The sequence below is a fragment of the Coregonus lavaretus genome, assembly GCF_964263955.1.
Source record: "Coregonus lavaretus genome assembly, contig: HAP1_SCAFFOLD_1392, whole genome shotgun sequence".
Classification (NCBI taxonomy): Eukaryota; Metazoa; Chordata; class Actinopteri; order Salmoniformes; family Salmonidae; genus Coregonus; species Coregonus lavaretus.
In genome coordinates, this window is record NW_028157273.1 from 94,959 (window position 1) to 121,431 (window position 26,473).

The window sequence follows — 26,473 nt, forward strand, 5'->3', positions numbered from 1 at the left end:
ACACATACTAATCAGGGGGAATGGGAACCAGAGGACACATATATTCACATACTAATCAGGGGGAATGGGAACCAGAGGACACATATATACACATAGTAATCAGGGGGAATGGGAACCAGAGGACACATATATACACATACTAATCAGGGGGAATGGGAACCAGGGGACACATATATACACATAGTAATCAGGGGGAACCAGAGGACACATATATACACATACTAATCAGGGGGAATGGGAACCAGAGGACATATATATACACATACTAATCAGGGGAAATGGGAACCAGAGGACACATATATACACATACTAATCAGGGGGAAATGGGAACCAGAGGACACATATATACACATACTAACCAGGGGGAATGGGAACCAGAGGACACATATATACACATACTAATCAGGGGGAATGGGAACCAGAGGACACATATATACACATACTAATCAGGGGGAATGGGAACCAGAGGACACATATATACACATACTAATAAGGGGGAATGGGAACCAGGGGACACATATATACACATAGTAATCAGGGGGAACCAGAGGACACATATATACACATACTAATCAGGGGGAATGGGAACCAGAGGACACATATATACACATACTAATCAGGGGAAATGGGAACCAGAGGACACATATATACACATACTAACCAGGGGGAATGGGAACCAGAGGACACATATATACACATACTAATCAGGGGGAATGGGGAACCAGAGGACACATATATACACATACTAATCAGGGGGAATGGGAACCAGGGGACACATATATACACATAGTAATCAGGGGGAACCAGAGGACACATATATACACATACTAATCAGGGGGAATGGGAACCAGAGGACACATATATACACATACTAATCAGGGGGAATGGGGAACAGAGGACACATATATACACATAGTAATCAGGGGGAAATGGGAACCAGAGGGCACATATATACACATACTAATCAGGGGGAATGGGAACCAGAGGACACATATATACACAGAGTAATCAGGGGGAATGGGAACCAGAGGACACATATATAAACACATACTAATCAGGGGAAATGGGAACCAGAGGACACATATATACACATAATAATCAGGGGGAATGGGAACCAGAGGACACATATATACACATACTAATCAGGGGGAATGGGAACCAGAGTACACATATATACACATAGTAATCAGGGGGAACCAGAGGACACATATATACACATACTAATCAGGGGGAATGGGAACCAGAGGACACATATATACACATACTAATCAGGGGGAATGGGGAACAGAGGACACATATATACACATAGTAATCAGGGGGAAATGGGAACCAGAGGGCACATATATACACATACTAATCAGGGGGAATGGGAACCAGAGGACACATATATACACAGAGTAATCAGGGGGAATGGGAACCAGAGGACACATATATAAACACATACTAATCAGGGGAAATGGGAACCAGAGGACACATATATACACATAATAATCAGGGGGAATGGGAACCAGAGGACACATATATACACATACTAATCAGGGGGAATGGGAACCAGAGTACACATATATACACATACTAATCAGGGGGAATGGGAACCAGGGGACACATATATACACATAGTAATCAGGGGGAACCAGAGGACACATATATACACATACTAATCAGGGGGAATGGGAACCAGAGGACACATATATACACATACTAATCAGGGGGAATGGGAACCAGAGGACACATATATACACATAGTAATCAGGGGGAATGGGAACCAGAGGACACATATATACACATACTAATCAGGGGGAATGGGAACCAGGGGACACATATATACACATAGTAATCAGGGGGAACCAGAGGACACATATATACACATACTAATCAGGGGGAATGGGAACCAGAGGACATATATATACACATACTAATCAGGGGAAATGGGAACCAGAGGACACATATATACACATACTAATCAGGGGGAAATGGGAACCAGAGGACACATATATACACATACTAACCAGGGGGAATGGGAACCAGAGGACACATATATACACATACTAATCAGGGGGAATGGGAACCAGAGGACACATATATACACATACTAATCAGGGGGAATGGGGAACCAGAGGACACATATATACACATACTAATCAGGGGGAATGGGAACCAGAGTACACATATATACACATACTAATCAGGGGGAATGGGAACCAGGGGACACATATATACACATAGTAATCAGGGGGAACCAGAGGACACATATATACACATACTAATCAGGGGGAATGGGAACCAGAGGACACATATATACACATATTAATCAGGGGAAATGGGAACCAGAGGACACATATATACACATACTAATCAGGGGGAAATGGGAACCAGAGGACACATATATACACATACTAACCAGGGGGAATGGGAACCAGAGGACACATATATACACATAGTAATCAGGGGGAATGGGAACCAGAGGACACAAATATACACATACTAATCAGGGGGAATGGGAACCAGAGGACACATATATACACATAGTAATCAGGGGGAATGGGAACCAGAGGACACATATATACACATACTAATCAGGGGGAATGGGAACCAGGGGACACATATATACACATAGTAATCAGGGGGAACCAGAGGACACATATATACACATACTAATCAGGGGGAATGGGAACCAGAGGACACATATACAGTGGGGAAAAAAAGTATTTAGTCAGCCACCAATTGTGCAAGTTCTCCCACTTAAAAAGATGAGAGAGGCCTGTAATTTTCATCATAGGTACACGTCAACTATGACAGACAAATTGAGAAAAGAAAATCCAGAAAATCACATTGTAGGATTTTTAATGAATTTATTTGCAAATTATGGTGGAAAATAAGTATTTGGTCACCCACAAACAAGCAAGATTTCTGGCTCTCACAGACCTGTAACTTCTTCTTTAAGAGGCTCCTCTGTCCTCCACTCGTTACCTGTATTAATGGCACCTGTTTGAACTTGTTATCAGTATAAAAGACACCTGTCCACAACCTCAAACAGTCACACTCCAAACTCCACTATGGCCAAGACCAAATAGCTGTCAAAGGACACCAGAAACAAAATTGTAGACCTGCACCAGGCTGGGAAGACTGAATCTGCAATAGGTAAGCAGCTTGGTTTGAAGAAATCAACTGTGGGAGCAATTATTAGGAAATGGAAGACATACAAGACCACTGATAATCTCCCTCGATCTGGGGCTCCACGCAAGATCTCACCCCGTGGGGTCAAAATGATAACAAGAACGGTGAGCAAAAATCCCAGAACCACACGGGGGCCTAGTGAATGACCTGCAGAGAGCTGGGACCAAAGTAACAAAGCCTACCATCAGTAACACACTACGCCGCCAGGGACTCAAATCCTGCAGTGCTAGACGTGTCCCCCTGCTTAAGCCAGTACATGTCCAGGCCCGTCTGAAGTTTGCTAGAGTGCATCCGGAAGAGGATTGGGAGAATGTCATATGGTCAGATGAAACCAAAATAGAACTTTTTGGTAAAAACTCAACTCGTCGTGTTTGGAGGACAAAGAATGCTGAGTTGCATCCAAAGAACACCATACCTACTGTGAAGCATGGGAGTGAAAACATCATACTTTGGGGCTGTTTTTCTGCAAAGGGACCAGGACGACTGATCCGTGTAAAGGAAAGAATGAATGGGGCCATGTATCGTGAGATTTTGAGTGAAAACCTCCTTCCATCAGCAAGGGCATTGAAGATGAAACGTGGCTGGGTCTTTCAGCATGACAATGATCCCAAACACACCGCCCAGGCAACGAAGGAGTGGCTTCGTAAGAAGCATTTCAAGGTCCTGGAGTCTCCAGATCTCAACCCCATAGAAAATCTTTGGAGGGGGTTGAAAGTCCGTGTTGCCCAGCGACAGCCCCAAAACATCACTGCTCTAGAGGAGATCTGCATGGAGGAATGGGCCAAAATACCAGCAACAGTGTGTGAAAACCTTGTGAAGACTTACAGAAAACGTTTGACCTGTGTCATTGCCAACAAAGGGTATATAACAAAGTACTGAGAAACTTTTGTTATTGACCAAATACATATTTTCCACCATAATTTGCAAATAAATTCATTAAAAATCCTACAATGTGATTTTCTGGATTTTTTCTCTCTCATTTTGTCTGTCATAGTTGACGTGTACCTATGATGAAAATTACAGGCCTCTCTCATCTTTTTAAGTGGGAGAACTTGCACAATTGGTGGCTGACTAAATACTTTTTTCCCCCACTGTATACACATACTAATCAGGGGAAATGGGAACCAGAGGACACATATATACACATACTAATCAGGGGGAATGGGAACCAGGGGACACATATATACACATAGTAATCAGGGGGAACCAGAGGACACATATATACACAGAGTAATCAGGGGGAATGGGAACCAGAGGACACATATATACACATACTAATCAGGGGAAATGGGAACCAGAGGACACATATATACACATAATAATCAGGGGGAATGGGAACCAGAGGACACATATATACACATACTAATCAGGGGGAATGGGAACCAGAGGACACGTATATACACATACTAATCAGGGGGAAATGGGAACCACAGGGCACATATATACACATAGTAACCAGGGGGAAATGGGAACCAGAGGACATATATATACACATACTAATCAGGGGGAATGGGAACCAGAGGACACATATATACACATACTAATCAGGGGGAATGGGAACCAGGGGACACATATATACACATAGTAATCAGGGGGAACCAGAGGACACATATATACACATACTAATCAGGGGGAATGGGAACCAGAGGACATATATATACACATACTAATCAGGGGAAATGGGAACCAGAGGACACATATATACACATACTAATCAGGGGGAAATGGGAACCAGAGGACACATATATACACATACTAACCAGGGGGAATGGGAACCAGAGGACACATATATACACATACTAATCAGGGGGAATGGGAACCAGAGGACACATATATACACATACTAATCAGGGGGAATGGGAACCAGAGGACACATATATACACATACTAATCAGGGGGAATGGGAACCAGGGGACACATATATACACATAGTAATCAGGGGGAACCAGAGGACACATATATACACATACTAATCAGGGGGAATGGGAACCAGAGGACACATATATACACATACTAATCAGGGGAAATGGGAACCAGAGGACACATATATACACATACTAATCAGGGGGAAATGGGAACCAGAGGACACATATATACACATACTAACCAGGGGGAATGGGAACCAGAGGACACATATATACACATACTAATCAGGGGGAATGGGGAACCAGAGGACACATATATACACATACTAATCAGGGGGAATGGGAACCAGGGGACACATATATACATATAGTAATCAGGGGGAACCAGAGGACACATATATACACATACTAATCAGGGGGAATGGGAACCAGAGGACACATATATACACATACTAATCAGGGGGAATGGGGAACAGAGGACACATATATACACATACTAATCAGGGGGAAATGGGAACCAGAGGACACATATATACACATACTAACCAGGGGGAATGGGAACCAGAGGACACATATATACACATACTAATCAGGGGGAATGGGAACCAGAGGACACATATATACACATACTAATCAGGGGGAATGGGGAACCGGAGGACACATATATACACATACTAATCAGGGGGAATGGGAACCAGGGGACACATATATACACATAGTAATCAGGGGGAACCAGAGGACACATATATACACATGCTAATCAGGGGGAATGGGAACCAGAGGACACATATATACACATACTAATCAGGGGAAATGGGAACCAGAGGACACATATAGACACATACTAATCAGGGGGAAATGGGAACCAGAGGACACATATATACACATACTAACCAGGGGGAATGGGAACCAGAGGACACATATATACACATACTAATCAGGGGGAATGGGGAACCAGAGGACACATATATACACATAGTAATCAGGGGGAATGGGAACCAGAGGACACATATATACACATACTAATCAGGGGGAATGGGAACCAGAGGACACATATATACACATAGTAATCAGGGGGAATGGGAACCAGAGGACACATATATACACATACTAATCAGGGGAAATGGGAACCAGAGGACACATATATACACATAGTAATCAGGGGGAATGGGAACCAGAGGGGACATATATACACATACTAATCAGGGGGAACCAGAGGACACATATATACACATACTAATCAGGGGGAACCAGAGGACACATATATACACATACTAATCAGGGGGAATGGGAACCAGGTGTGTGTAATGAGACAAGATGATGTGTTTGTTTTCAGGTTCCAGAGTTCCGGAATTCTTGTCTCCTAAACAAGGTACGTATCGTTTTTAGATTTATATTTTTCATCTTATATTTCGAAATAATAACTTACTCTAATAAATAAAAAATAACAATTTTGAAATAAAAAAACCTGAAAAAAATAAATATTACAAATAAAATAAAAATAACAAAACAAATATTGTAAAGTGGTTGTCCCACTGGCTATCATAAGTTGAATGCACCAATTTGTAAGTGGCTCTGGATAAGAGCGTCTGCTAAATTATGTAAATGTAAAATGAAATTAAGTCCAGCATTTTTCTGTTTTTATCCACCTTGCTCTAGGGTGGTGTCTTTGTTAATGTTGTCGGTGTTTTGTTTTGTAGAATGTTTTCTTCTAGCATTTGGTAATATGTTTTTATGTAGTGTAACCTTCTCTTCTGAGGAACTTGAGTTCGGATTTAATATGTACAGTGCCTTCAGAAAGTATTCAAACCCCTTGACTTTTTCGAAATGTTGTTGTGTTACAAAGTTGGATTAAAATTGATTTAATGGTCATTTTTTGGCAACGATCTACAAAAAATATTCTAATGTCAAAGTGGAAAAACATTATTATTATTCATTTTAAAAAAGAAATAAAAAAATTATATAGTGCATTTGAAAAGTATTCAGACCCCTTGACTTTATCCACATTTTGTTATGTTACAGCCTTATTCTAAAATGGATTAAAACATTTTGTTGTTGTCAATCTACACACAACACCCCATAATGACAAAGCAAAAACAGGTTTTCAGAAATGTTTGCAAATGTATAAAAAAAAAAAAACAGAACAATTACATTTACATAAGTATTCAGACCCTTTCCTCAGTACTTTGTTGAAGCACCTTTGGCAGCGATTACAGACTCGAGTCTTCTTTGGTATGACGCTACAAGCTTGGCACACCTGTATTTGGGGAGTTTCTCCCATTCTTCTCTGCAGATCCTCTCAAGCTCTGTCAGGTTGGATGGGAGGCGTCGCTGTACAGCCATTTTCAGGTCTCTCCAGAGATGTTTGATCGGGTTTAAGTCCGGGCTCTGAATGGGCCACTCAAGGACATTCAGAGACTTGTCCCGAAGCCACTCCTGCGTTGTCTTGGCTGTGTGCTTAGGGTCATAGTCCTGTTGGAATGTGAACCTTCACCCCAGTCTGAGGTCCTGAGCACACTGGAACAGGTTTTCATCAAGGATCTCTCTGTACTTTGCTCCGTTCATCTTTCCCTCGATCCTGACTAGTCTCCCAGTCCCTGCCGCTGAAAAACATCCCCACAGCATGATTCTGCCACCACCATGATTCACCGTAGGGATGGTGCCAGGTTTCCTCCAGACATGAGGCTTGGCATTCAGGCCAAAGAGTTCAATATTGGTTTCATCAAACCAGGGAATCTTGTTTCTCATGGTCTGAGAGTCTTTAGGTGCCTTTTGGCAAACTCCAAGCGGGCTGTCATGTGCCTTTTACTGAGGAGTGGCTTCCGTCTGGCCACTCTACCATAAAGGCCTGATTGGTAGAGTGCTGCAGAGATGGTTGTCCTTCTGGAAGGTTCTCCCATCTCCACATAGTAATCAGGGGGAACCAGAGGACACATATATACACATACTAATCAGGGGGAATGGGAACCAGAGGACACATATATACACATATTAATCAGGGGAAATGGGAACCAGAGGACACATATATACACATACTAATCAGGGGGAAATGGGAACCAGAGGACACATATATACACATACTAACCAGGGGGAATGGGAACCAGAGGACACATATATACACATAGTAATCAGGGGGAATGGGAACCAGAGGACACAAATATACACATACTAATCAGGGGGAATGGGAACCAGAGGACACATATATACACATAGTAATCAGGGGGAATGGGAACCAGAGGACACATATATACACATACTAATCAGGGGGAATGGGAACCAGGGGACACATATATACACATAGTAATCAGGGGGAACCAGAGGACACATATATACACATACTAATCAGGGGGAATGGGAACCAGAGGACACATATATACACATGCTAATCAGGGGGAATGGGAACAGAGGACACATATATACACATACTAATCAGGGGGAAATGGGAACCAGAGGACACATATATACACATACTAACCAGGGGGAATGGGAACCAGAGGACACATATATACACATACTAATCAGGGGGAATGGGAACCAGAGGACACATATATACACATACTAATCAGGGGGAATGGGGAACCGGAGGACACATATATACACATACTAATCAGGGGGAATGGGAACCAGGGGACACATATATACACATAGTAATCAGGGGGAACCAGAGGACACATATATACACATGCTAATCAGGGGGAATGGGAACCAGAGGACACATATATACACATACTAATCAGGGGAAATGGGAACCAGAGGACACATATAGACACATACTAATCAGGGGGAAATGGGAACCAGAGGACACATATATACACATACTAACCAGGGGGAATGGGAACCAGAGGACACATATATACACATACTAATCAGGGGGAATGGGGAACCAGAGGACACATATATACACATAGTAATCAGGGGGAATGGGAACCAGAGGACACATATATACACATACTAATCAGGGGGAATGGGAACCAGAGGACACATATATACACATAGTAATCAGGGGGAATGGGAACCAGAGGACACATATATACACATACTAATCAGGGGAAATGGGAACCAGAGGACACATATATACACATAGTAATCAGGGGGAATGGGAACCAGAGGGGACATATATACACATACTAATCAGGGGGAACCAGAGGACACATATATACACATACTAATCAGGGGGAACCAGAGGACACATATATACACATACTAATCAGGGGGAATGGGAACCAGGTGTGTGTAATGAGACAAGATGATGTGTTTGTTTTCAGGTTCCAGAGTTCCGGAATTCTTGTCTCCTAAACAAGGTACGTATCGTTTTTAGATTTATATTTTTCATCTTATATTTCGAAATAATAACTTACTCTAATAAATAAAAAATAACAATTTTGAAATAAAAAAACCTGAAAAAAATAAATATTACAAATAAAATAAAAATAACAAAACAAATATTGTAAAGTGGTTGTCCCACTGGCTATCATAAGTTGAATGCACCAATTTGTAAGTGGCTCTGGATAAGAGCGTCTGCTAAATTATGTAAATGTAAAATGAAATTAAGTCCAGCATTTTTCTGTTTTTATCCACCTTGCTCTAGGGTGGTGTCTTTGTTAATGTTGTCGGTGTTTTGTTTTGTAGAATGTTTTCTTCTAGCATTTGGTAATATGTTTTTATGTAGTGTAACCTTCTCTTCTGAGGAACTTGAGTTCGGATTTAATATGTACAGTGCCTTCAGAAAGTATTCAAACCCCTTGACTTTTTCGAAATGTTGTTGTGTTACAAAGTTGGATTAAAATTGATTTAATGGTCATTTTTTGGCAACGATCTACAAAAAATATTCTAATGTCAAAGTGGAAAAACATTATTATTATTCATTTTTAAAAAGAAATAAAAAAATTATATAGTGCATTTGAAAAGTATTCAGACCCCTTGACTTTATCCACATTTTGTTATGTTACAGCCTTATTCTAAAATGGATTAAAACATTTTGTTGTTGTCAATCTACACACAACACCCCATAATGACAAAGCAAAAACAGGTTTTCAGAAATGTTTGCAAATGTATAAAAAAAAAAAAACAGAACAATTACATTTACATAAGTATTCAGACCCTTTCCTCAGTACTTTGTTGAAGCACCTTTGGCAGCGATTACAGACTCGAGTCTTCTTTGGTATGACGCTACAAGCTTGGCACACCTGTATTTGGGGAGTTTCTCCCATTCTTCTCTGCAGATCCTCTCAAGCTCTGTCAGGTTGGATGGGAGGCGTCGCTGTACAGCCATTTTCAGGTCTCTCCAGAGATGTTTGATCGGGTTTAAGTCCGGGCTCTGAATGGGCCACTCAAGGACATTCAGAGACTTGTCCCGAAGCCACTCCTGCGTTGTCTTGGCTGTGTGCTTAGGGTCATCGTCCTGTTGGAATGTGAACCTTCACCCCAGTCTGAGGTCCTGAGCACACTGGAACAGGTTTTCATCAAGGATCTCTCTGTACTTTGCTCCGTTCATCTTTCCCTCGATCCTGACTAGTCTCCCAGTCCCTGCCGCTGAAAAACATCCCCACAGCATGATTCTGCCACCACCATGATTCACCGTAGGGATGGTGCCAGGTTTCCTCCAGACATGAGGCTTGGCATTCAGGCCAAAGAGTTCAATATTGGTTTCATCAAACCAGGGAATCTTGTTTCTCATGGTCTGAGAGTCTTTAGGTGCCTTTTGGCAAACTCCAAGCGGGCTGTCATGTGCCTTTTACTGAGGAGTGGCTTCCGTCTGGCCACTCTACCATAAAGGCCTGATTGGTAGAGTGCTGCAGAGATGGTTGTCCTTCTGGAAGGTTCTCCCATCTCCACAGAGGAACTCTGGAGTTCTTGGTCACCTCCCTGACCAAGGCCCTTCACCCACGATTGCTCAGTTTGGCCGGGCGGCCAGCTCTAGGAAGAGTCTTGGTGGTTCCAAACTTCTTCCATTTAAGAATGATGGAGGCCACTGTGTTCTTGGGGACCTTCAATGCTGCAGACATTTTTGGTACCCACCCCCCAGATCTGTGCCTTGACAAAATCCTGTTTCAGAGATCTACAGACAATTCCTTCGACCTCATGGCTTGGGTTTTGCTCTGACATGCACTGTCAACTGTGAGACCTTATATAGACAGGGGTGTGCCTTTCCAAATCATGTCCAATCAATTGAATTTACCACAGGTGAACTTCAATCAAGTTGTAGAAACATCTCAAGGATGATCAATGGAAACAGGATGCACCTGAGCTCAATTTCGAGTCTCATAGCAAAGGATCTGAATACTTATGTAAATAAGGTATTTATGTTTTTTATTTTTCATAATTTTGAAAAAAAGTGTAAAAACCTGTTTTTGCTTTGCTATTATGGGGTATTGTGTTTAGATTGATGAGGAAAACATTTTATTTAATTGATTTTAGAATGAGGCTGTGACGTAACAAAATGTGGAAAAAGGGGAAGCGGTCTGAATCGTCTCAGAATGCACTGTATATCTTGATTAGATTAGTATTCAACCCCCTGAGTCAATACATGTTAGAATCACCTTTGACAGTGATTACAGCTGTGAGTCTTTCTGGGTAAGTGTCTAAGAGTTTTGCATACCTGGATTGTCGCATTGTTTGTAACAGCGATTACTCACCTCGAACTGGACAAATATTTATTTCTTTAATGTGTCCGATGAGAAGGATATACTGTACTATACCTAGACCCACTCCAATTCGCATACCGCCCCAACAGATCCACCGATCTCAATCGCACTACACACTGCCCTTTCCCACCTGGACAAAAGGAACACCTATGTAAGAATGCTGTTCATTGACTGCAGCTCAGCGTTCAACACCATAGTACCCACAAAGCTCATCACTAAGCTAAGGACCCTGGGACTAAACACCTCCCTCTGCAACTGGATCCTGGACTTCCTGATGGGCATCCCCCAGGTGGTAAGGGTAGGTAACAACACATCTGCCACGCTGATCCTCAACACGCGGGCCTCTCAGGGGTGCGTGCTTAGTTCCCCTCCTGTACTCCCTGTTCACCCACGACTGCTTGGCCAGGCACGACTCCAACACCATCATTAATTTAGCTGACGACACAACGGTGGTAGGCCTGATCATGGTAGGCCTGATCACCGACAACGATGAGATAGCCTATAGGGAGGAGGTCAGAGACCTGGCAGAGTGGTTGCAGGACAACAACCTCTCCCTCAACATGAACAAGACAAAGGAGATGATCGTGGACTACAGGAAAAGGAGGGCCGAACACGCCCTCATTCACATCGACGGGGCTGTAGTGGAGTTCCTTGGTGTCCACATCACCAACAAATTATCATGGCCCAAACACACAAAGAAAGTCGTGGGCTACAGTTACACTACGATCTGTGTCGACCGGGAGACCCATGAGGCGGCGCACAATTGGCCCAGCGTTGTCCGGGTTAGGGGAGCGTTTTTGGCCGGCCGGGATGTCCTTGTCCCATCACGCTCTAGCGACTCCTGTGGCAGGCCGGGCGCATTTACGCTGACACAGTCGCCACCTGGACGGTGTTTCCTTCGACACATTGGTGAGGCTGGCTTCCATGATAAGCGAGCAGTGTGTCAAGAAAGCAGTGCAGCTTGGCAGGGTCGTGTTTCGGTGGACGCATGGCTCTCGACCTTTCCCGATTCCGTATGGGAGTTGCAGCGACGTGACAAGACTGTAACTACCAATTGGATATCACGAAATTGGGGAGAAAAAGGCATAAAAAATGTAATAAGAAAGTTGTGAAAAGGGCCTTTTCCCCATATGGAGACTGAAAAGATTTAGCAAGTTATACAGCTGCACCATTGAGAGCATCCTGACCGGTTGCATCACCGCCTGCTTGGCATCTGACCGTAAGGCGCTACAGAGGGTAGTGCGTACGGCCCAGTACATCACTGGGGCCAAGCTTCCTGCCATCCAGGACCTCAATACCAGGCGGTGTCAGAGGAAGGTCCTAAAAATGGTCATAGACTCCAGCCACCCTAGTCATAGACTGTTTTCTCTGCTACCGCACAGCAAGCGGTACCGGAATGCTAAGTCTAAAGACTGCTGAACATTTAATCAAATGACCACCCAGACTATTTAGATTGACACCCTCCCCCCTTTGTTTTTACACAACTGCTACTCACTGTTTATTATCTATCTATAGTCACTTTACCCCTACCTACATGTACAAATTACCTCGACTAACCTGTACCCCCGCACATTGACTCGGTACCGGTACCCCCTGTATATAGCCTCGTTATTGTTATTTTATTGTGTTACTTTAGATTTTAGATTTTCAAGCCGATTTAAGTCAAAACTGTAACTAGGCCACTCAGGAACATTCGGTGTCATCTTGGTAAGCAACGCCAGTGTATATTTGGCCTTGTGTTTTAGGCTAATTGTGACGAGGTGTGACTAAAGGAGGCAGGTGAAGTGGAGGGACGTATATACCCCTGGCGCAGGGACTCGGTGACGTATGTTTCCATAGCCTCCGTTTCAGCCTGTGACAGGGGATTCACATGACTCCTGGGAGGTACAGCGTCTACCCGAAGGTTTATCGCGCAATCCCCCTCCTGATGAGGTGGTAATTTTGTCGCTTGTGTCTTGGAAAATGCGAGCGCCAGATCATGGTATTCGGGGGGAATGCGCACGGTGGGGGTACCGTCTGGACTTTCCACCGTGGTCGCACCAACGGAAACACCTAGACACCTACCCGGACACTCACGCGACCACCCTGTAAGAACCTTCTGCGGCCATGAGAAATTGGGGTTGTGAAGGGCTAACCATGGGATACCCAAGACTACAGGGTAAGCAGGAGACTCAATAATCATAAAGGTGATCTGCTCAACATGCGTCTCCTGCGTAATCATGGTGACTGGTACAGTAACCTCCTTAACCAACCAAGACCCTAATGGTCAACTATCAAGTGCTCTGATGGGGAGTGGAATGGATAGGGAAACCAATGAAATGCCTTGATGGCGTGCAAATGCCCTGTCCATAAAGTTCCCAGCTGCGCCTGAATCGACTAGCGCCCTACACTAGGAAACTACCAGGTGATCGGGAAAGGAGATAGATAGGGACAGTGCGCCGCAAAGGGCTCTGAACAAGTTTGGGTGTTCGTTACCTGGGGTGATGCGTGAGTACCCTGCCTACCGCCTCCAGACCCAAAAGAACGTTGACTGCGACGTGAGGTGGATTGTCCCTTCGTGCCACCAGAGTGGCACTGTCGCTGACCTCCTGCGCTCTCTCGACCGGTGGCTCCCCCCAGCTCCATCTGCTCGGGGTCAAAGTCGTCCGGAGTGGGAACAGGCAGACCCCTACCAGGACGTCCTCTGGCTGCTAGCAGATTGTCCAGCCAGATGGCCATGTCCACCAGTTGGAAGAACGATAGCATGGCATCACGGCAGGCTAGCTCCCGTCGGACGTCCTCCCTTAGGTGGCACCGGAAATGGTCGATCAGGGCCCGCTCGTTCCACCCGGACCCCGCTGCCAGTGTCCGGAACTCCAGCGCTTTGTCCTGTGCGGTCCTCGTCCCCTGCCTCAGATGGACCAGTCGTTCGCCCGCCTCTCGACCCTCAGGCGGGTGATCAAAAACGGCCCGAAAGAGGCGAGCAAACTCGCCGTAGTCCTCCAACGTGGTGTGGAACGAGAGAGGTGCCGTGTTGGAGGACTACGGGGAGTTTGCTCGCCTCTTTCGGGCCGTTTTTTTTTGTTGCCGTGATGCCACTCCAGGGCTCTCCCACAAAGGCAGGAAATGAGGACGGATACCTTCTCCCGCTCCAGTGGTGCCGGCCTGATGCTGGAGAAATACAGCTAGAGTTGGAGCATAAATCCCTTACATCGCGCTGCCGCCCCATCAAACTCCAGTGGCCCGGGATATCTGGATCCCACAAGGGACTGGGGTGAAGGTGGCTGGACACGGTTGGCCAGCTGGTCTCGATAGATCAGGTCCTCTCCTCTCCAGGCGTTCTACTACCTGAAGAACCCGATCCATCGCTTCCCCCAAGCTGGCCAGCATCGAGGAAAGCTCCTGGACCCTTGCCACAACTCCAGGCATGCGGTCTTCTCCTGCTGACTCCATATCAGATCAGATGAGTGATTCTGTGGCGAGGTGTGAATGAAGGAGTCAGGCGCAGGAGGTAAAACACCGAAGTCCAGAGTTTATTCCGTTTACATAAATCAAACACTCCCAGCGTAAACACGAAACTATAACAAGGGAAACATTCCACCTTGGAAAGTACATATAGAAGAGTAGCTCAACCGAGCTCCTCACTCTCACAATAAACAATCACTCACAAAGACAAGGGGAACAGAGGTAACACTTATACACATACTAATTAGGGGAAAGAGCACCAGGTGTGTGTGATTGACAAGACATGACAAGTGGAGTGATGAGAATGGGATCGGCAGTAGCTAGTACTCCGGTGACGACGAACGCCGAAGCCTGCCCGAACCAGGAGGCGGGGCAGCCTCGGCGGAAGTCGTGACACTAATGTCCTGCTGAAAGGTGAATTTGTCTCTCAGCCACCACCATGCTTGAAAATAGAGTAGTACTCAGTGATGTTTTGTGTTGGATTTGCCCCAAACATAATGCTTTATATTCAGGACATAGAGTTAATTTCTTTGCCACATTTTTTTGCAGTTTTATTTTAGTGCCCTGTTATTTTTATTCTGTACAGGCTTTCTTCTTTTCATTCTGTCATTTAGGTTAGTATTGTGGAGTAACTACAATGATGTTGATCCATCCTCAGTTGTCTCCTATCACAGCCAATAATCTCTGTAACTGTTTTAAAGTCACCATTGGCCTCATGGTGAAATCCCTGAGTGGTTTCCTTCCTCTCCGGCAACTGAGTTAGGAAGGATGCCTGTATCTTTGTAGTGGCTGGGTGTATTGATACACCATCCAAAGTGTAATTAATCACTTCACCATGCTCAAAGGGATATTCAATGTCTGCTTTTTTATTTTGACCCATCTACCAATAGGTGCCCTTCTTTGCAAGGCATTGGAAAACCTCCCTGGTCTTTGTGGTTGAATCTGTGTTTGGAATTCACTGCTCGACTGAGGGACCTTACAGATAATTGTATGTGTGGGGTACAGAGATGAGGTAGTCATTCAGAAATCATGTTAAACAGGGGTTGAATACTTATTGACTCAAGGCATTTCAGATTTTCATTTTTTATTTATTTCAACAAAATTCTAAAAACATAATTCCACTTTGAAATTATGGGGTATTGTGTGTAGGCCAGTGACACACCATCTCTGTTTAATCCATTTTAAATTCATGCTGTAACACAACAAAATGTGGAAAAAGTCACTTTCTGAAGGCACTGTATGTGTGTTACAGTCTGTAAGTAGGCAGAAGTATCAGAACTCAGGATAAGACCCAGATGCAGACAGTTCGAATCACAGATGTTTATTAACAAAACAGGGGGCAGGCAGACGACAGGTCAAGGGCAGGCAGAGGTCAGTAATCCAGGGCAGGGTCAGACAGGTACAGAACAGCAGGCAGGCTCAGGGGCAGGCAGAACCGGAAAAACAGGATCTAGAGAGAAACAGGAGTAAAAACACGCTTGACGAGACAAGACGAACTGGCAACAGACAAACAGAAAACACTGGTATAAATACACAGGGGATAACGGGGAAGATGGGCGACACCTAGAGGGGTTGGAGACAAGCACAAAGACAGGTGAAACAGATCAGGGTGTGACACAGAAGTATGTGAGTATTATATGTGTAGTATGTGTGTAGTGTATATATATATATATAAATATTTATTCATAAATAAACTGGTGCAGTACCTCCACCTAATAAGTAATACACTGCTCAAAAAACTAAAGGGAACACTTAAACAACACAATGTAACTCCAAGTCAATCACACTTCTGTGAAATCAAACTGTCCACTTAGGAAGCAACACTGATTGACAATACATTTCACATGCTGTTGTGCAAATGGGATAGACAGCAGGTGGAAATTATAGGCAATTAGCAAGACACCCCCAATAAAGGACTGGTTTTGCAGGTGGTGACCACAGACCACTTCTCAGTTCCTATGCTTCCTGGCTGATGTTTTGGTCACTTTTGAATGCTGGCGGTGCTTTCACTCTAGTGGTAGCATGAGACGGAGTCTACAACCCACACAAGTGGTTCAGGTAGTGCAGCTCATCCAGGATGGCACATCAATGCGAGCTGTGGCAAGAAGGTTTGCTGTGTCTGTCAGCGTTGTGTCCAGAGCATGGAGGCGCTACCAGGAGACAGGCCAGTACATCAGGAGACGTGGAGGAGGTTGTAGGAGGGCAACAACCCAGCAGCAGGACTGCTACCTCCGCCTTTGTGCAAGGAGGAGCAGGAGGAGCACTGTCAGAGCCCTGCAAAATGACCTCCAGCAGGCCACAAATGTGCATGTGTCTGCTCAAACGGTCAGAAACAGACTCCATGAGGGTAGTATGAGGGCCCGACGTCCACAGGTGGGGGTTGTGCTTACAGCCCAACACCGTGCAGGACGTTTGGCATTTGCCAGAGAACACCAAGATTGGCAAATTCGCCACTGGCGCACTGTGCTCTTCACAGATGAAAGCAGGTTCACACTGAGCACATGTGACAGACGTGACAGAGTCTGGAGACGCCGTGGAGAACGTTCTGCTGCCTGCAACATCCTCCAGCATGACCGGTTTGGCGGTGGGTCAGTCATGGTGTGGGGTGGCATTTCTTTGGGGGGCCGCACAGCCCTCCATGTGCTCGCCAGAGTTAGCCTGACTGCCATTAGGTACCGAGATGAGATCCTCAGACCCCTTGTGAGACCATATGCTGGTGCGGTTGGCCCTGGGTTCCTCCTAATGCAAGACAATGCTAGACCTCATGTGGCTGGAGTGTGTCAGCAGTTCCTGCAAGAGGAAGGCATTGATGCTATGGACTGGCACGCCCGTTCCCCAGACCTGAATCCAATTGAGCACATCTGGGACATCATGTCTCGCTCCATCCACCAACGCCACGTTGCACCACAGACTGTCCAGGAGTTGGCGGATGCTTTAGTCCAGGTCTGGGAGGAGATCCCTCAGGAGACCATCCGCCACCTCATCAGGAGCATGCCCAGGCGTTGTAGGAAGGTCATACAGGCAAGTGGAGGCCACACACACTACTGAGCCTCATTTTGACTTGTTTTAAGGACATTACATCAAAGTTGGATCAGCCTGTAGTGTGGCTTTCCACTTTAATTTTGAGGGTGACTCCAAATCCAGACCTCCATGGGTTGATACATTTGATTTCCATTGATAATTTTTGTGTGATTTTGTTGCCAGCACATTCAACTATGTAAAGAAAAAAGTATTTAATAAGATTATTTCATTCATTCAGATCTAGGATGTGTTATTTTAGTGTTCCCTTAATTTTTTTTGAGCAGTGTATATCCCTAAAAAATATATGGTTTAGCTTCTAGGAAATATAATTGAACTATACTGTATAGCGAACTACACCCTTAAAGGTCAACTGCCTTTTTGAACCAACTATTAAAGGTCAACTGCCCCTTAGAACCAACTATTAAAGGTCAACTGCCTTTTTGAACCAACTATTAAAGGTCAACTGCCACTTAGAACCAACTATTAAAGGTCAACTGCCACTTAGAACCAACTATTAAAGGTCAACTGCCCCTTAGAACCAACTATTAAAGGTCAACTGCCCCTTAGAACCAACTATTAAAGGTCAAATGCCACTTAGAACCAACAATTAAAGGTCAAATGCCACTTAGAACCAACTATTAAAGGTCAACTGCCCCTTAGAACCAACTATTAAAGGTCAAATGCCACTTAGAACCAACTATTAAAGGTCAACTGCCCCTTAGAACCAACTATTAAAGGTCAACTGCCCCTTAGAACCAACTATTTAAGGTCAAATGCCACTTAGAACCAACAATTAAAGGTCAACTGCCACTTAGAACCAACTATTAAAGGTCAACTGCCCCTTAGAACCAACTATTAAAGGTCAACTGCCACTTAGAACCAACTATTAAAGGTCAACTGCCTCTTAGAACCAACTATTAAAGGTCAACTGCCACTTAGAACCAACTATTAAAGGTCAACTGCCACTTAGAACTAACTATTAAAGGTCAACTGCCCCTTAGAACCAACTATTAAAGGTCAACTGCCACTTAGAACCAACTATTAAAGGTCAACTGCCCCTTAGAACCAACTATTAAAGGTCAACTGCCCCTTAGAACCAACTATTAAAGGTCAACTGCCACTTAGAACCAACTATTAAAGGTCAACTGCCACTTAGAACCAACTATTAAAGGTCAACTGCCCCTTAGAACCAACTATTAAAGGTCAACTGCCCCTTAGAACCAACTATTAAAGGTCAACTGCCACTTAGAACCAACTATTAAAGGTCAACTGCCACTTAGAACCAACTCCTCTGGTTTTAAACGGCCTACGTGGCATCGATATAAGTCAGAAAGATTTATTCCAGTGTCTAAATGGGCTACAGATCATTTTGGTAAGGAAGTCAGTCTTGTCCAAAACAGAGTTTTGTAAGTGAGTTTGTCACGACTTACTGTGGGGTTGGGTTACATGCCCACTTCTGCCAGTGAGGGGATTCTATTAGGCTGGCCAAGGCTCCCGGGTAGCCGTAGTTTTCACCTCCCAGGTAGCCGTAGTTTGCACCTCCCGGGTAGCCGTAGTTTGCACCTCCCAGGTAGCCGTAGTTTGCACCTCCCGGGTAGCCGTAGTTTGCACCTCCCAGGTAGCCGTAGTTTGCACCTCCCGGGTAGCCGTAGTTTGCACCTCCCGGGTAGCCGTAGTTTGCCCCTCCCGGGTAGCCGTAGTTTGCACCTCCCGGGTAGCCGTAGTTTGCACCTCCCGGGTAGCCGTAGTTTGCACCTCCCGGGTAGCCGTAGTTTGCACCGGGTGAAAAGTGATTGCATTCGTTTTGGAACCGGGCTGCCTCCCGTTCTGGCCGATGGCGAAGTCGGCTTAAAACAAAAGTGAAGTAGGTGGAGTAATTAGTAGGATTCTGTGTTTTCACATGCAAAGTGGTTGCTTTTGATAAAATCTGCCTTCCTAATTAAAACTATTTTGAAAATTCTAACATATATATTGGTGGAAAAGAGATGTTGTATGTTTCTGAACGATGGATCATGTTGCCTGGTTGATAACATAACCAAGAGGTGCTGTTTGATTTGAGCAGAGCGCTCCTCCCACACCGGCTCCGCCCTCATAGACCAGTTCAACCCGGGCCAGCTTAATTGAACTCTGACATTGATGCACAATTGCCCAGAGACAACACGTTGTGGTCTGCATATGGGTGCAACACACACATTTCGCTCTGCAAGAAATGAGTGAAAATGGACTTCCATAAAGTGCAAACTTTCCAATGCATTTCAACAATATAACCAGGAATGGATTACATCCGACAAGGTGACTTCTGCTGCCTGCTAACCGTCAAACCACTGGCGTTGGTGAGTATGTTAGCTAGGTAGATACCTTTTATTTATTTATTTATTTTTATTTATTTTTTATTTCACCTTTATTTAACCAGGTAAGCCAGTTGAGAACAGGTTCTCATTTACAACTGCGACCTGGCCAAGATAAAGCAAAGTAGTGCAATAAAAACAACAGAGTTACATATGGGGTAAAAAAAAAACATAAAGTCAGAAATACAACAGAAAATATATATACAGTGTGTGCAAATGTAGCAAGTTATGGAGGTAAGGCAATAAATAGGCTATAGTGCAGAATAATTACAATAGTATTAACACTGGAATGCTAGATGTGCAAGAGATTATGTGCAAATAGAGATACTGGGGTGCAAAAGAGCAAAATAAATAACAATATAGGGATGAGGTAGTTGGGTGGGCTAATTTCGGATGGGCTGTGTACAGGTGCAGTGATCGGTAAGGTGCTCTGACAACTGATGCTTAAAGTTATTGAGGGAGATAAGAGTCTCCAGCTTCAGAGATTTTTGCAATTCGTTCCAGTCATTGGCAGCAGAGAACTGGAAGGAATGGCGGCCAAAGGAGGTGTTGGCTTTGGGGATGACCAGTGAGATATACCTGCTGGAGCGCAGACTACGGGTGGGTGCTGCTATGGTGACCAATGAGCTAAGATAAGGCGGGGATTTGCCTAGCAGTGATTTATAGATGGCCTGGAGCCAGTGGGTTTGACGACGAACATGTAGTGAGGACCAGCCAACAAGAGCGTACAGGTCACAGTGGTGGGTAGTGTATGGGGCTTTGGAGACAAAACGGATGGCACTGTGATAGACTACATCCAATTTGCTGAGTAGAGTGTTGGAGGCTATTTTGTAAATTACATCGCCGAAGTCAAGGATCGGTAGGATAGTCAGTTTTACGAGGGCATGTTTGGCAGCATGAGTGAAGGAGGCTTTATTGCGAAATAGGAAGACGATTCTAGATTTAACTTTGGATTGGAGATTCTTTATGTGAGTCTGGAAGTTGAGTTTACAGTCTAACCAGACACCTAGGTATTTGTAGTTGTCCACATACTCTAGGTCAGACCCGTCGAGAGTGGTGATTCTAGTCGGGTGGGCGGGTGCCAGCAGCGTTCGATTGAAAAGCATGCATTTAGTTTTACTAGTGTTTAAGAGCAGTTGGAGGCTACTGAAGGATTTGAAGCTCGTTTGGAGGTTTGTTAACACAGTGTCCAATGAAGGGCCAGATGTATACAAAATACCTGGTATAAGCTAGTAGCTATCTCTGGTTATACAACATTATTTGATAACGCTAGCGAGCCAGGCTAGCTATGATACCACAGATTAAAGGGGAACAATACTGTAGCTAGCTAAATACATCAAGTTAACGCGTAATGTAGCATGTCAGGTGTCTCCCGAGTTGCGCAGCGTTCCATGGCACTGCATCGCAGTGCTTGAGGCGTCACTACAGACCCGGGTTCGATCCCAGGCTGTGTCACAGCCGGCTGTGATCGGGAGACCCATGAGGCATCACTACAGACCCGGGTTCGATCCCAGGCTGTGTCACAGCCGGCTGTGATCGGGAGACCCATGAGGCGGCGCACAATTGGCCCAGCGTCGTCCGGGTTAGGGGAGGGTTTGGCCGGACGGGATGTCCTCGTACCTTCGCACTCTAGTGACTCCTTGTGGCGGGCCGGGCGCCTGCAAGCTGACCTTGGATCCTCCGACACATTGGTGCGGCTGGCTTCTGGGTTAAGCGAGCAGTGTGTCAATAAGCAGTGCAGCGATGGGACAAGACTGTAACTACCAATTGGATATCACGAAATTGGGGAGGAAATGGGGTAAAAAATTTTTTTTATAAATATATAGTGGGGAGAACAAGTATTTGATACACTGCCGATTTTGCAGGTTTTCCTACTTACAAAGCATGTAGAGGTCTGTAATTTTTATCATAGGTACACTTCAACTGTGAGAGACGGAATCTACAACAAAAATCCAGAAAATCACATTGTATGATTTTTAAGTAATTAATTTGTATTTTATTGCATTGGGAATGTATGTACAGAATAAATGGAAGTTGTAAAATACAATTATTGTTATAATATGCCTTATGACCAAAACTCACCAAAGGTGAGGGTTCAAGGTGCGTGTGATATTTTGTAGAATGCAGTTCTAGTTTTATTCATATTATATTACTGGTTCCTAATCATATTTAAGACCAAATGTCATTTGTTTTTGGTGCAGATATGTGTTAAATATACTATCCAGATAAATTGTCTGATCACAGAACATTCCATAGAATTCTAGAAAAATACCACCGGTCACTAAAACTTATTTAACTTATTCACAGTAAAATGTTTTACTATTCTGATTTTTGATTTTCAAGCCTAACAGAATAAGGAAGAATTAAATATGCTCTAAGTGTTTCTCCATCTTCATTAGAAAGTTGGATAAATGGCAGTTGTTTGGGGAAAAAGCTTTAATTTGCGTATAAGTGTCACGCTCGTCTACCAATGAGGAGGACCAAGGCGCAGCGTTGCAGGCAAACATACTCATTTATTTAGCGAAAACGTGATCAAAACAACAAAAGACGGAAACGTGACAGTACACGGTAACACACAACCAACTCGAAACAAAATCCCACAAACACGAAAGAAAAGCCAACTGTTTAAATATGGCTCCCAATCAGAGACAACCAGCTGACAGCTGACACTCGTTGCCTCTGATTGGGAGTCACTCAGGCCAACATAGAAATAATCAAACTAGACCCACAACCTACAACACAAAACATAGAAACTAACACCCTGGCTCAACATAAGAGAGTCCCCCGAGCCAGGGCGTGACAATAAGATACACATTTTCACAAGTGTTTGTTCTTTGGCTGATTACCATTTGATTGATGTGGTGCTATTGTATGTCATATCATTTGAAAGATCTGTTTCTCAGCTTTCAAAATGTGTATATATCGTTTTCATATGTGGTTTAAAGCAAATGTAGCTCATTAATGCAGAGTTCATGGTCTTTCAGCCAGTTTTGGGAATTAATTGATAAAGAATAAGCAGAAACGACACGTTAAACCATTTTCAATCAATTCAGTTTTTATTTTAAAAAGCTCAAGCTTGACTCATATTATGAACCAACAATTATTAACTACACCTTTCAATTCCCAATATAGACATTTCGTTTCTATTTAGTTTCTATACCTGGTACCAGGATTCAATACTAGGACGCTAGTGCTCATATATATTTAAAATGGGGGTCCCTTTAAGCAAATAAAACAAAACAAAATAACCTAGTGTAAACTCACCTTCCTCCTGAATCCAATACTACTCATGACAGTGGAGAGGCAGAAAGATGCAGCCTGTTGATGGCAGTTGATCCTCTCAGTCCGAGCAAAGTACATACAACCAAATCCCTCGCTGTCCTCACGGTGGTCGGGGTTCCTAACTGTCGATCACTTCAAATTGACGATTTAGCAAGTGTTGCCAGCTCAGAGTTCGCGGTTCCCCCCTCCCTTCACTCTCTCACACGTCGCACCGTCTTCAAAGTATGTCCCACATGCAACAGTCACCAATTCAGTGCTAGAAAAAAATCTGAAAGTAACCAGGGAGTTACAGTAATATTCTACTATTCATGTAGTATTTTTTTGTCATGTTGTGTTGTAGAGGTGAAAGCAGCCAGAGATTTTCAAGAAGTGAAGATACATTGTGGCATCCCCAACACTACAGTCATAGAGGAGAGCAGAGAGAGAAGCAGGGGAAGGCAGAAACGAGTGGTGGGAGGAGTGCCGGCCCAACCAGTGAGTCACACACACACTCTTCAAACACACATTCACTCCGGATGTTTGAGCCAATTTCACCTCTAGCCCCTGACCGATAATCTCTGACCCGTAGACTCAGATCCAATGGCAGGTGGCGATACAGGAGCGGGGTAAAATCGACTGTGGGGGGGCATACATCGGGGGATGTTGGGTCCTGACCGCCGCTCACTGTGTCAGGTAGGTACTGTACTGTACAGATAGGGGTGGGGGGGATGGTCATGCATGTGTATGTGTTTTGGGGCAGGGTTGATCTCTCTCTCTCCACTCTCTCTCTCTCTGTCTCTCTCTGTCTCTCTCTGTCTCTCTCTCTCTCTCTCTCTCTCTCTCTCTCTCTCTCCGTCTCTCTCTCTCTCTCTCTCTCTCTCTCTCTCTCTCTCTCTCTCTGTCTCTCTCTCTATCTCTCTCTCCTCTATCTTTCTCTCTCCTCTCTATCGCTCTATCTCTCTCCTCTCTCTCTCTCTCGCTCTCTTTCAATCTCTCTCTTTCCATCTCTCTCTCTCTCTCTCTCTCTGTCTCTCTCTCTCTCTCTCTCTCTCTCTCTCTCTCCCTCCTCTATCTCTCTCTCTTTCTCTCTCCTCTCTATCTCTCTATCTCTCTCCTCTCTCTCTCTCTCTCTCTCGCTCTCTTTCCATCTCTCTCTCTCTCTATCTCTCTCTATCTAGGCCCAAACCAGAGGCGTACCACATCAAGTTCAGTCTCTGGAAGAAGAGATCATATCAGGGAACAACAGATATCGTTCCTGTCAAGAACGTCATCATACACCACAAGTAATTGATTTATTCAATTTATATAGTGATTTTCTAGATGATCAGTGTTTTTTTGTTAAACTGCTAATCCCCTTAAAGATGAGATCTGCATAAGGTGAATATTTATTTATTTATTTCACCTTTATTTAACCAGGTAAGCCAGTTGAGAACTCATTTACAACTGCGACCTGGCCAAGATAAAGCAAAGCAGTGCGATTAAAAACAACAACACAGAGTTACATATGGAATAAACAAAACATACAGTCAAAAATACAACAGAAAATATATATACAGTGTGTGCAAATGTAGCAAGTTATGGAGGTAAGGCAATAAATAGGCCATAGTGCAAAATAATTACAATTAGTATTAACACTGGAATGATAGATGTGCAAGAGATGATGTGCAAATAGAGATACTGGGGTGCAAAAGAGCAAAATAAATAACAATATGGGGATGAGGTAGTTGGGCGGGCTAATTTCAGATGGGCTGTGTACAGGTGCAGTGATCGGTAAGGTGCTCTGACAACTGATGCTTAAAGTTAGTGAGGGAGATAAGTGTCTCCAGCTTCAGAGATTTTTGCAATTCGTTCCAGTCATTGGCAGCAGAGAACTCCCCTTCCTCTGCGGAAGCATAGTTCCCGCTCAGCCCAGTCAAAACTGTTCGCTGCTCTGGCACCCCAATGGTGGAACAAGCTCCCTCACGACGCCAGGACAGCGGAGTCACTCACCACCTTCCGGAGACATTTGAAACCCCACCTCTTTAAGGAATACCTGGGATAGGATAAAGTAATCCCCCCCCCCAAAAAAAAAAAAAGAAAAAAAAAAGAAAAAAAAAAATATTGTAATGTGGTTATCCCACTGGCTATAGGGTGAATGCACCAATTTGTAAGTCGCTTTGGATAAGAGCGTCTGCTAAATGACGTAAATGTTATGTAAATGTAGAACTGGAAGGAATGGCGGCCAAAGGAGGTGTTGGCTTTGGGAATGACCAGTGAGATATACAGTGGGGAGAACAAGTATTTGATACACTGCCAATTTTGCAGGTTTTCCTACTTACAAAGCATGTAGAGGTCTGTCATTTTTATCATAGGTACACTTCAACTGTGAGAGACAGAATCTAAAACAAAAATCCAGAAAATCACATTGTATGATTTTTAAGTAATTCATTTGCATTTTATTGCATGACATAAGTATTTGATCACCTACCAACCAGTAAGAATTCCGGCTCTCACAGACCTGTTAGTTTTTCTTTAAGAAGCCCTCCTGTTCTCCACTCATTACCTGTATTAACTGCACCTGTTTGAACTCGTTACCTGTATAAAAGACACCTGTCCACACACTCAATCAAACAGACTCCAACCTCTCCACAATGGCCAAGACCAGAGAGCTGTGTAAGGACATCAGGGATAAAATTGTAGACCTGCACAAGGCTGGGATGGGCTGCAGGACAAT

The 26,473-nt window shown here is 44.1% G+C and overlaps 1 protein-coding gene across 3 annotated transcripts in view; it reads left to right on the forward strand.

Annotated features, from left to right (window-relative positions):
• The window catches only part of LOC311125593 (complement factor I-like), a 72,084-nt gene extending 47,022 nt beyond the window's left edge, over nucleotides 1-25,062 (forward strand). The window contains exons 8-12 of one of the 3 annotated variants that reach the window (XM_084199617.1): nucleotides 6,379-6,414; nucleotides 9,308-9,343; nucleotides 24,122-24,255; nucleotides 24,350-24,453; nucleotides 24,939-25,062. In XM_084199617.1, coding sequence (XP_084055743.1) covers nucleotides 6,379-6,414; nucleotides 9,308-9,343; nucleotides 24,122-24,255; nucleotides 24,350-24,453; nucleotides 24,939-25,047 — 419 coding nt within the window. In that variant the 3' untranslated portion in view covers nucleotides 25,048-25,062. The remainder of the gene's footprint in view (nucleotides 1-6,378; nucleotides 6,415-9,307; nucleotides 9,344-24,121; nucleotides 24,256-24,349; nucleotides 24,454-24,938) is intronic. The other 2 variants (XM_084199619.1, XM_084199618.1) reach the window with 2 other exon arrangements.
• The last annotated feature ends 1,411 nt before the right edge of the window (nucleotides 25,063-26,473 follow it).